Source organism: Megalops cyprinoides, chromosome 1 (assembly GCF_013368585.1).
Source record: "Megalops cyprinoides isolate fMegCyp1 chromosome 1, fMegCyp1.pri, whole genome shotgun sequence".
NCBI classification, from domain to species: Eukaryota; Metazoa; Chordata; class Actinopteri; order Elopiformes; family Megalopidae; genus Megalops; species Megalops cyprinoides.
This window is the reverse complement of record NC_050583.1, coordinates 8,991,104-9,003,313: the sequence shown is the minus strand read 5'-3', so window position 1 is coordinate 9,003,313 and position 12,210 is coordinate 8,991,104. Positions and strand designations below refer to the sequence as shown.

The window sequence follows — 12,210 nt, the reverse complement described above, 5'->3', positions numbered from 1 at the left end:
TTTCCCTCACCCTCCTTCCCTGGGCTAACAACCCCAGGCTCTGAGACTGCACTCCAATGTAAACACCCTCTGACTGGCTTTTTCCCATCAGCGGGAATGAGAAAGATTGAGAAGACAAGCGATGTCTAAAGGCAGTGGCGGCGGGTGAGCTGGAAACAGGGAAAGCCTGAAAATTACCTTTAAATCTATCATTACTTTCAACCTGTTGCCCTTTATCCTCCTTGATTAACAATAAAACAAATAATTTACAGAATAATTGACACCAGTCGCGTGAATAGAGTAAATGATTATGCTCGCGAAACAGCGCAAATTGTCTATAGTTTGTGTGCTTGCGAAAGCTACAACGTGAGATTGTTTAATTAACAAGGATGGCATTTATCGATTTAAATTACGTTAAATGCTCATGACACATCACAACTTTTGTGAGGTCTGTGTTCTAAACGTTATTGTTCATTGCACTCAACCTAATAAAAGTTTATTCTCAGTAATTTAAATCGATTTAACTAAATATATCTCCGTTTTGTAAAGCTATAATGTGAAACATTTAAGAGAAAGCTTTGGGATTACTTCCCACTTAATTATTCAAATTCCAATCCTTGTTAATTAAACAATCTCATGCTGTAGCTCTCGCAATAGCACACAAATTTCAGACAATCTGCGGTGTTTCGCGAGCATAACGATTTATTCTAATTACGTGATTTGTGTCAATTATTCTGTTAATTATTTGTTTTATTGTTAATCAATGAGGATAAAGGGGGAACAGGCACAGTAATGATAGATTTAAAGGTAATGTTCGGGCTTCCCCTGTTTCCAGCTCACCCGCCGCCACTGTCTAAGGGGAATTCCAGTCAACAAAAAACATGGGATCAGGGATTGTGCAATGTGTGCAAAGAGCTTCCAGAAAATGATGTATACAGAATACAGGGTTTTTCCACACTCAGCACACACAGACACACACACACACACACACACACAGAGTCATTACTCAAGTTTTTCCCTACAACTGTTATAGCACTGTTATGCGTTCTTGCTCATTTACACAAAGCTTGCCATTTGAATGAACACTGAACAGACTTTGCACTGATCTGTAAATAATGTCTTGTTCACAAGGTGAACCACTGTGAACAGATCATTAAGACTAGATGTCAATAAATATCACTAACACTTGTGAAAGGCCCAGTAACAAGGAAGCCCTAAGACCCAGTCGTGAAAGTCCTGCTGTAAAGGACAGAGAGGCAATTTTAGTTTTTAGTATTCCTTTGGAACAATAAAAAAAAGAATATTCAACATTTTCATCCAGACAGACAATGGTTAATTTCCCCTTTACCCAATTTTAGTCTGTTGTGAGGAGGAGGATTATTTTAAAATGTACATATGCGTTCTGCTTTTCTTAGGAAGAAATAAGTCAAATTCCAACAACAGCCTGACAGCCTCTTTCCCATGACAACCGGAGATGCAAACGGTCATTTCAGTCACTCAAAACTGGCGGGCGGTTAGAAAGTTCAGTAAAACGACAAGTTGAGTGAGTGTCAATTACTGCGATATCCAATAGATAACAGAGACAAAATAGGTAAGTTACGCTCATTTACTGGTTAGGTAGCTACAAACTGATGTTTTAGTATGAGAACGTAGCTAAATTAGCTTAAACATATATTTTTTTAATCTTGCAGCTCGTTTACTAGTTAGCTAGCAAGCTAGATGTTTCATAACTGCAAACGATTATTTTTGCTGCCTGGATAGCTATCGTTTATCTGACAAAAACGTCTATGCTACTGCTACATTTAACTTTGAGAAATATTAGGTGGGTAGAAATTGTTCTGGTAATTTCATTAATCCAGTTCTAACTCTAATATAATGTTAGCAAGAAAGGATTGTAAAAGCACATAAACAAAACAGCTCTTGTCATATATAATTAGCATGTTTCTCTTAATATTGCTAAGAGGAAAAAAGTTTACATTTTCATTTAGGCATGTCGTAACTTTTTGGCTTTGGGCACACACTGCAGCCAGAAAACTGTCATTTCTGCACAAAACATGGAAACGGACCTTCTACTGCTTATTGCTTCAGTATAGCTGTAAAAAATAATGGACAGGAAAATCTAGAGTGAGTGGAAAGGGGACTCTTTTGCAAATCTAAATCGGTGGATCTCTGTTCCTTCTGGTAACTGCAGTTCTCTTTGAATGGAAAAGAAATGCAAGTGAGGACATGCCAGGCAGGCTTTCTTTGTGACATCACTTCCTGCTAGTACATGCATGCGCCATACCTTCCGCACACCGGCACACCTCCTCATGGCAGATCCTGTTCAGGGCTCCACCTTTCTTCTGCGGGTGGTAAAACTTCATGCAGTGGTTTTCTGCAAGAACAGACAGTGATTTTATTTCCTCAAGCTCTTTGTGTCTGACATGGCCGGAGCCATGTGTGGGTGCTGTGTTTGCCTTAACTGTGATAAGGCCTCTGAAACAGTGGGGAAGACTGGAGCTCACCCATAGCATAGTACTCATACAGGGTGACAGCAGCTGGTTGAAGCAGACCCACTCTGGTCATCTGGTGTATCCTGAAGACCACTTTGTCAGACAGCATGTGAGAGACCTGAGAAGAGGGAGAGAGTATTGAGGCATTACACTATTATGCCTCAATACTAAGATGAATGTACAGTAACAATCAGACTAACTACTGTCAGAATGGCCAAAGGAACACAGGTCCACACCTTATCCAGGTAGAAAAGGAGGGAGCCCTTGTCAGACATTTTTTTGTCCCTCTCAATCTTCTGGACATACCGATCTCTTCTGGAGGTTAACTGATTGAAAGAGTGAAAACAGACAAGGCCATGGCTCGCAAGAGGAGACATTTGGTTGATCAGTGTACCAACAGACCACAATGGATGATTTAATGACTCTAAACCACGGATTCTCAATCCTGCTCCTGGGCCCCCCCTGCTCCACACGGTTTCCATCTTTACCTGCTCTACCTACCTGACTGAACTCATCAGTGGCACTTTTGATTAGCTGAACACACCTGATTTAATCATGAGCATGTTTACTAATTTCAATCAGGTGTGTTTGGAGCAAGGAAGATATTCAGGACAGGGGGGCTCCAGGAGTAGGAGTGAGAAACACTGCTGAACTATTACTCCAGTCCAAAGACAAGTTAAAGAAAATAAAAATAAACTTTAAATCTTTTGATTTGGATTGAGAATAACTCAGGTGACAAGAGATCGTAGGTGGCATTTTATCTCAATAGTGGAAGAGTGTGTCATATCACAGTTCACAGTGATGGCTCCAGTTTTGTTTTTCACCTTTGCAAGGTCATACTTGTCTGCATTGAATCCTGTGAGCAAAGTAATATCCAGGACAGACATGGCTGCATCTCTGTCTGGGGACAGGTACCTGGGGAATGCATAAGAATGTCAGAGTGCAGAAATAAGCTTTGCATTGACAACTGAAAAGATTGGTAAATATCATCCACTTATTCCACAGGATACTTAGTGTGTCTGAGGTGCCTTACCCACTGTGTGAAGTACCTAGAGTCAGACCTACAATGGTTACAGTACCAGCTCTGTCCCCATTACACCACATTATCCTTGGGTTTCAACACAGATGATTTGCACATGTTGAGGTTTGCAGGGGTCAGTGTGTACAACTCGTGCAAACCTAGCAATAAAAATGTTGTTTCCACCCTTGCAGACTGTTGCAGACCCTGACTGTCTTTGTACACAAGGGCAAATTTCATCTTTTATTTCTTGTCTTGCCAGTACCAGAAACGAGGTTGAATAGTCACTGTAGTGTTCAGCTTCGATCCAAAAACAAAAGGAGCATGCATTTATTCAGATGTAGTCAAAATAAATGTCCAAAGCATTGCTATGCATTAAAATAATTGTATATTATGTATATACACACATTCAGATAACATGCCATGTTCATCACAGTGACTGTACTGTATGCTACGAAAAGGTTGACACCACTTACAGCAGATTTGAGAATCAGATGCACAGCAAATGCTTCTACAGCGCTAAAATGCTTAAGAATTTTTTTAAAAAGATGAAGAATTTGCCTTCAATCTCACTTGCCTCATCACTATTGTGAGCTATGTTTCCAGTGCGTTCTCATCACTAACTGCAAAATCAAGGAAAGATGAAATATAATCAAAACTAATCAACATGCCAGTGAATAAGGTCAGGAAAATGTTCACAAAGATTTTTGTCCAGAATTATTTCCTTGTGAAGCATTTACATTTATTTTATCAGAATTTAAAGCAATAATCTGTACCTTCTGGCTGTTTCTCTATCTTAACCTGCAGGTCAAAGTTCTTGCAGTCTGTGTCCTTTTCCTCTGGCAAAGCGTGGTATAAGGTCACCACCTGTGACACAAACAGCAGGCTGGTCAGTGCACATGTGATACCACTCAGTTTACCAGGCTACACACCAAAACGGATGATGTTTGAGCATGAATTTAAAAGGGAAATATCATTTATTGCAAGCTTTAATCATATAAAATTCTAGTCATACAAACATGTTACAATCATAGACTTGCATTAAATACAATTCGGGTAAGCTATCAATGCTTGTAACTCATTTTTGCTTATTGGTTAAGTAAAGCCCTTTCTGCTTTTATTTTACACATTCAGGTGAAGTATCTTCTCCAGTGGTGTAATATCAGTGTTCCTCATGGGATTCAGATCTGCCCACCCTTGATCTTAAACCCAGCTCCTGATCACCTCTTCCAAATTGTATGGCTGGTATTGTAATGACATAATAGCAGCTGTGCAAAGCAACAGGTATACCTGAAAGTACTTTTCTCAGCAAAATTGTAATAAATAAAAGAGAAACTTCTGTAGGAATATTTCAGAACTCAGCCCTTGTGAGTTTCTTATGGAAATTAGTCATGTTTTTGAATTGTAAAAAAGTTTTCTTTGTTAAAAAAACATAAAGTTAATGTAAAAATGGATCAGTTTGCACGTTACTAGGGAATATCAACAGACCCCATGCTTAGTTCTTGAGGAAAATGAATACTCACTAACATGGTCGCCTGGCCTGCACCTTTGGCAGTGACAGTCAGGTTTTGGTCAATCCAAATCTATAAACAGAGATACAGCTTTCTCTTATTGGGGTGTTCATTCCACAAGATTACTGAATGTTTGATTCTGTGACTAATGTTTGACTAATGTTTCTATCTCTCTCTGATTCCCATGCTTATTTTCTTTTGATCTCTCCCTCAATCACTCTCTGTTCATGCTCTCATCCCCCCCCCCCCCCCCCCCCCCCCCCACCCCCCCATCTTCCTTCTCTATCAGTTTCTATCTTTTCCTCCCTCCCCATTCTGTCTCTGTTTGGCTCACCTTGTCTGAGCGAGTGATGTAAGCATTGTCATTGTTGAAGCTCCACTTGATGGGTTTGGAACGGCCGCTGACATCGATGCTCACTTTAAGGTCCAGATCCTTAATGTCAGGTACTTCCATCATGTACTGAGCCACAGCCTGGAACACTATGATGGTGGCCTTATGGGGAACAACAGGACAGTATTAGGACTCGGCCCTAACTCCTGACTGGCTGTAGAGCTCTCATGGTGCCATAGTCATCAGAAGAATTCTTCACACCATCAAAAGGGTGGTCTAACTGACAGATTGTGTGTTTTATGTGTACAGTCGCTGATCCTTATGGAGCGTGGGTCAGAAAAAGTGAATGGGACTAGCTAATCGGATGATTTTGAGATGCAACATTGTGTGAACCATAATGCCCTAAAATATAACAGTAAGATTATGAAAGGACATGACAACATGAAATCTGAAAAACCTGGAGCATTTAGTTTTAGTCCATCAGGGAGAGGGACAAGAGGAAAATAGAATCAATATTTTACTTTGTTGTAGTTTATTGATTATGTCTGTCAAGCCAAATCTCTACCTTCTGTTTCCCTCAACCCATGTGTACCTGGGTGGACTGGTATCTCCCGCTGTGGAACCTCTGCTCAGTCAACCATTTCACCACGCTACCAACCTGGTCAAACATCTTAGCCTTGACCAGAGCCATCAGAGAATAGCCTGTGGTCTCCAACGTGTAAAGGTGACCTCTGGGGACCGGCCAATGCGTTTTATCTGTAATGGCAGATTGGGACACACAGGGGGTAAACAAAATAATGGAAACCCAAAATGTAAAAGGACTCATATTCTGAGGTAACTAAATAAAGGAGTCTACATATGTGTTTCATGTTACTGTCAGTGCTAATTACCAATATGTTTCTGTTGTACAAGTCATTTTAAATTTAAACTTTAATATGTGAGTTTTAAAAAAAACAGGAGAGATTTAACAGATTTTGAAAGAGGCCAGATAGCTGGTTCACCAAATGCAGCTGTGTTCCTCACAGAAACGTCAAAATTATTTGATGTGTCAAGGGGAACTGTGTTGGACATCATGAAGGAATTCACCAAACAAGGAAAAACTGCCTCAGGAAAGAGGAACATTTTTCACAAGTCTGAGCTCATCAACAGGAAAAGCTGGACACTTAACAAGATAGTTGCAACAGACCACAAAACGACAGCCCCAAAAGGTACACAGAACTGAATCTACGCCTCCCTGTCCAAGTCTCAACAAAAACTGTTACATCTTGAGCTTCATGAAACTGACATTTATGGTAGTGCTGCCATGTGGAAACCACTTGCAGCCAAGGCCAATGTGCAACAACACATAACCTGGTGTAACCAACATAAAGCCTGGATTTCTGAGCAGTGGAAGAAAGTAATTTGGTCTGATGAGTCATATTTTTATATACAATGGAACTGTGTATTTACATTATTAAAAGGTGCTATAAATGGCCTATTTATAGTGCTGGTCCTGTGTACAACCTTAACAAGAGTTACAACTGACAGATTGTAATGATTTGCAGCAACTCCAAGAAATATCCCTATCAACAATTGGATTGGATTACTTTCTTTCTCTCCCTGGGACACAGGTCAATGAGGACAGGATGTATCATCTGTGTAGCATTATCACCGTGTGTTTCATGTCAGATGTCTGGGCCATGGGCACTGTGGGGAATGTAATTTTCAGGGGTACCAAATTTCTCAGCCCAGGTTCGATCTTAGCTGTGTCATTTACCAACAATGACCAGGAGCCCATAGCGAAAAAAAATTGGCCAGGGTTTCCTCTTATTGCATCTCTGATGTCAGTTGATGTGACACAGTTTCCTGTGTCATGTTATATGTGACTTAATGTATTTGCTATTGTGTTTTTAGATGTGATATGATCGGGTTGCCTGTGGGATTTTTACATGTAGAGGGTTGATTCACTCACATTTACTCTCTCCACACAGATGGCACGTCCCTCCTGCATGGCAATCAGGACGAACGCAGTCAACGACGCGTCAGCATCTTTCCCACGCACACCACCCTGTGGGCAAAAACACAAACTGCATGCAAGTGTGTGCTCTCCATTACTGTCCACTGCATGAGCGATCCTGCACTGTTAGTCTTCATGGCTATGATTTTACTCAGGGATCTCTACATTTACATCACTTAAGCAGACTGAGACTGTGTGATTAACCAACTGAAATATCAAAAATGTGTAACCCATTGTTTTCACTGTTTGGCTACTACCTGGATACACTAACAGAAGGAAAATTTTAGTGAATTTTTTCATTGTTTTATAGTTTGTATGTTTCTAAATTATATATGTCTTCCTTTCACACAAGATGCTATTTGAATTATGCACTAATACAAATAGAGGTGTTGGTAAGAGAGTACAGCCCAACTAAAGGGCACCTGCAATGACATACCACCATTTCTCTGTGGTTAACTGGGGCATCTTCTTTGAAAATGCCATCTGGCTGCTGTGCCTTCAGGACCAGCCACTGGAGGGCGCTACAGATCACATCCTCCTGGATGCTGATGAGACTGTATGCCATACTGAACACTTTGGTCACGTATGCTGTCAGCCTGGTGAAAGGGGAAGATGAGTCTTTGTTATGTAAATGTTCTGCACCTCACCAATATGTCACACCTTTGAATCAAGCTGAAACCTACTTTTGTTTTGAAAAAAAGCCCTATTTTGTATTTAATCAAATGCAATTTTGTAATTTTCAGATGATTTTAATGTATTGAAAAATGATTTCATGAGTAATTTTATTTGTTCTAATAATGTACATGTTATGTTTCATATGCTGTATCTGATGAATCTGCTGCCTCTTACCCATTGTGATGAATTTGATAGCTTTGGCACGGCGATCTACCCCCACTCTGTCCCACTGACCGGTTCTATCCAGGTAGTGTGTGGCGATGACAGGGCTGGTCATGGTGATCATGTTCTGCTCACCACAGCCTGTGGGCTGGGTTATGAGGCTGCCCATGGGGGCACCACTGATGGCGGCTTAATGGTTCTGACTCAGCACCTCAGCTGTGTAGTGGACAGACATACCCAGCGGAATATACAATTTAAAAACAGGTAAAGAAATGTCTCCAAACCATGTGCGAGGATGTCCCCTTACCTGTCACACTGATATAAGTCTGTGAAGGTGAGCCTGGCACCTGGGAGGGCAGCTTCATGCGGCTAATCTTCTGTGACTGGACACCACCTGACAGGAGGGTGGGTGAAGTGTCACATGCCCATGTCACATCTTGAACAGGGTAAAATACCATGATGCAACAGTTTCAGATTGAATCTAACAGACAGTAATGATCTTGATTCAGTATCAGGCTCTTTAGGGATGGGATTAAGGATAAGTAAACTGAGCCTGGATTTGTTTTTGGGGTAAGAAACCACACACAGTCGAAGAAGCAAAGGAGTTACACTCCTTACACAGGCTTTCCATGAGAATCCAGGTAGTCAATGCATCACATTCTAAAGCCAAGAAGTCCAGGAAAATCTTGAGAAGACTGGTTTTATGTGGTCAGAGCGAAAACAGAAACTCACCATGGTCAGACGGCTTCAGAACCAGCGTTACGCCATCCTTTATGGTTTTCACTCCTTCAGCCTGGGACAGATACAGTGAAAACACATGGGTGCAAGCAGCAACTTCAGCTTACTTTGGTCCAAGCCAGCTGACTTTTTGTGAGAAACGTCATTGTGATTTTTCTTCTGGGAGCACTGAAAATATGATTTCTTGTTAAACTAGCTGAAGATAAGATTAAAATATTGGATTACAATATACACTATGACCACTATGCTCTGCTACTGAATGGCGTCTGGTGGTCCCATCCCATTGCTGGCACGAAATCATTATCCAGATGATAATGATACCTTTATTCACTGTTGTTCCCCAATGGTGGAATGAACTTCCACACATCCATTCTGCCGAGTCCCTCACTATCTTCAAGAAACATCTGAAGACACAGCTCTGCTGTGCTCACCTGATCATCTGAAACACTACCGCCTATAGCAATTTCTTTTGTTTTAAACTAAAAAAAAAACATTAATAGTTTAATGCACTCATATCTCTAGCAGCTAGCTTGTACCTTGTCCCACCAACTGTTCAAAACCTAGTCATGCAACACTTCTAATATATACTCCTTGTATAGTTTTCTGCTTGTGTTGTACTCTGCCTCACTTGTAAGTCACCTTGGAAAAAAGCGCCTGCAAAATGAATAAATGTAATTGTAACAAACATGAATGATGGCAATTTTATATGCATATTTTTACAATACATTCCTTCATGAAAGAGGCAAAATTTGTTACATTTATACAAGTACGTTTGACAAGTAAGAAATATTCTGCATGAGAAAAAGTTCATATGCATAGCCTCAACGAGAGAGAGAGGAGAGCTGTAAGTCGACAGAAACAAAGAGAGAGGCAGTGGAGAAAGGCTGAAGCACTGTGCTCCTACAGTCAGAGAGTGGTGCTGTGCTCCTACAGTCAGAGGGAAGCTCTCTGCATCCAGATACTGGAGTCATGTGTGCCGGTGTGCATCAGGCACCTCTTACCATCCTCTCCTGTCTGGAGGGCACTGTGGCAGTGTCTCTTCCACCCATAGCCAGCTCTCAGGGAACTGCGTGCGGGATACAATGTCATCACTGCTAATATAGACATCCACTTCGTCACCTATGTGTGGAAAGATAGGGTGACAATCTAGAATCAGTGGAAACACGAGTGAAACTCAAGGAACCTCTGACTGATACCTTTCAGTCCCTTTCATGTTCCCCTCATGGTGCTTCACTCATCAGTAGCCAAATGGTTTAGAAGCAGAACTATTACACCTTCAAATCAAAAGCAAAGCTGAAGTATATGCCAAAGAGGAAAGGAATGGCTATATTGGAATGCAGTGGACTTCTAATTCGAGGACAAAGGGCTCTATTTTACTTAATCAAAGGGTTCTAGAACATTCAGGCCCCAGTGTGTGCGTTTGTTCATCCAGAATGCCGTAATCAACAGTATCTTTAAATGCATGTCACACCAAGTGTTGTGTCCAGTTTAATCTTCTATGCCTGTTGAATGCACATTCTAATAGCAGAAGCATACTGTTCCTTGCATTGCACTGCTGTGACCCTGCCACCTCCCCAGTTTCTTCAACAGAATGGCTAAAGATGAGAGTGGGCCTTACTGCGTGCCAGGAGGAGCTGCTCTGTCCTGGCCTCCTCGTGTCTTCTGTCCACCTCTGAACAGCAGTGCAGGAAGGCTTTCACGCACTCTTCTCCGTCGATGATGAACTGGGAGCGCCGCTCACATGTGTAGCCCATCAGACTCTCCACCATTCCATCCTGACAACACTGCTTCGCCAACCCAGAGTAATTACTTGCTGTGGCACAGGGGGTGAGAGACCCAGCACCAAACCAAACCCCCCATGCAACACCCCGGTATGAAACCAAACTCCCAGTTTAAGTGCCAGGTACGCAGAAACAAAACAAAACAGAATATAATCCTATGCAGATTGTCCAATTACAAATAATACTTCCTATTTAAATATTCGTAAGTCTTTTGTAATAAAATGATGTGTAGTAACAGGGTACAACCTCTTACCTGGTGACGTTTTCAGGTCACTCAGCGGCAGTGAGCGCCATCTGTGAGCCTTAGGGTGAGCAGGGCATTGGGGGTCTGGAGTCACAGACATTACAGAGGAAGAGAGAGTCACAAAGGGCAGCAATGACACTGCAGCTTGGCAGCTCTATGAGAGTTAAAAACATCAGCTCCTATATTCACACAGAAATAGGCACGCACTAATGTACCACACATGTATTATCACACGTGCATAATCTATCATACATGCATAGATACATTCACACACAAATAAAATCGTACACCTAATACCCAGTATGACAGTGAAAAACATACTGTCCTCATGCCTGTTCTGGATTCGGTTCCACCAAGATTGGATTCAAACACCTGTCCAGCATCATAGAAAACTGCCATGCTGTCTGCGCCACTCCCAGCCGTACAGCCAATATCATGCTTTTCAACAATGTCCCAGATCTACATGTGGAGACACATACAAGAAGAACGGAAGTGCACTGCACCCCCTATATGCCACTACTACATAGAGTTTATGCCTTCATCACTGTTACATTAGCAGGAAGCCATTATTTGTTGACCAGATTTCCTTCGCTTACCTTTGTTTGTATCAATCTATGCTGACTGTTGAGGGTCTCTTAAACCTTAGAAAAAGGCTATGAGTGAAGGGGTGGCATTTCCCCTTTTTTATGGTATGGATCGGTGCTCTCCCAAATTTTTCTCAGTGTCTTAAGAAGATAGTGAAATCCTTTAATTTCATTTTAGGATTTCGCTTATGTCATGCTTATTGCATTGCATTAACCTGACAGCCACACAAATGAAGGTGTACTTGTTGCAGAATGTAATGTCTTTTCAAGTTACACTTTTTCAGATCTTATCGTTATTAACGAATTGGTGTTGGAATTTATAGGACACATAGGGAGTGTATTGACATATGAGTGCATGCACATATTCACACTGTAATTCCTCATTGGATAGTAGGTAGTGGACGAGGTATGGTGCACACACACACACACACACACACACACACACACACGGCACACACATACGAATGCACACATGCACGTGTGCATGCAGTCTGGTATTGCTGAGAATTATATTATTGTATTTGCCTCATGTTGGTTTGTCTGAAAATGTGGAGAAGTACTATCAAACTGAATATGAAACTACAACTACAATACACATTTAGAGAACATTTATTGCTTTCTGGTAAAATGTAAAAATATTTATGACAGGCGGCAGTGTAGCATAGTGGTTAAGGAGCAGGACTCGTAACCGAAAGGTTG

At 41.3% G+C, this 12,210-nt stretch overlaps 1 protein-coding gene across 1 annotated transcript; it reads right to left on the bottom strand.

Annotated features, from left to right (window-relative positions):
* Positions 1 to 815: 815 nt before the first annotated feature.
* Positions 816 to 6,200, bottom strand: LOC118788805 (complement C3-like). Its single transcript, XM_036544909.1, has 13 exons — positions 6,188 to 6,200; positions 5,924 to 6,087; positions 5,335 to 5,493; positions 5,013 to 5,072; positions 4,266 to 4,356; positions 4,085 to 4,112; positions 3,935 to 3,940; positions 3,296 to 3,386; positions 2,708 to 2,797; positions 2,484 to 2,589; positions 2,264 to 2,353; positions 2,121 to 2,174; positions 816 to 832 (listed from the first exon to the last, which is right to left on the bottom strand). The coding sequence occupies exons 1-13, from the start codon at positions 6,198 to 6,200 to the stop codon at positions 816 to 818; spliced, it is 969 nt and encodes a 322-aa protein (XP_036400802.1).
* Between the last annotated feature and the right edge of the window lie 6,010 nt (positions 6,201 to 12,210).

Excerpts from the sequence above, each read along its gene's own strand:
- LOC118788805 (XM_036544909.1), bottom strand. Across the intron at positions 4,357-5,012 it reads CAGGCCAGGCGACCATGTTA|GTGGTGACCTTATACCACGC; the intron begins GTGAGTATTCAT and ends TTTGTGTCACAG. Across the intron at positions 2,590-2,707 it reads TCCTTTTCTACCTGGATAAG|GTCTCTCACATGCTGTCTGA; the intron begins GTGTGGACCTGT and ends CCCTCTTCTCAG.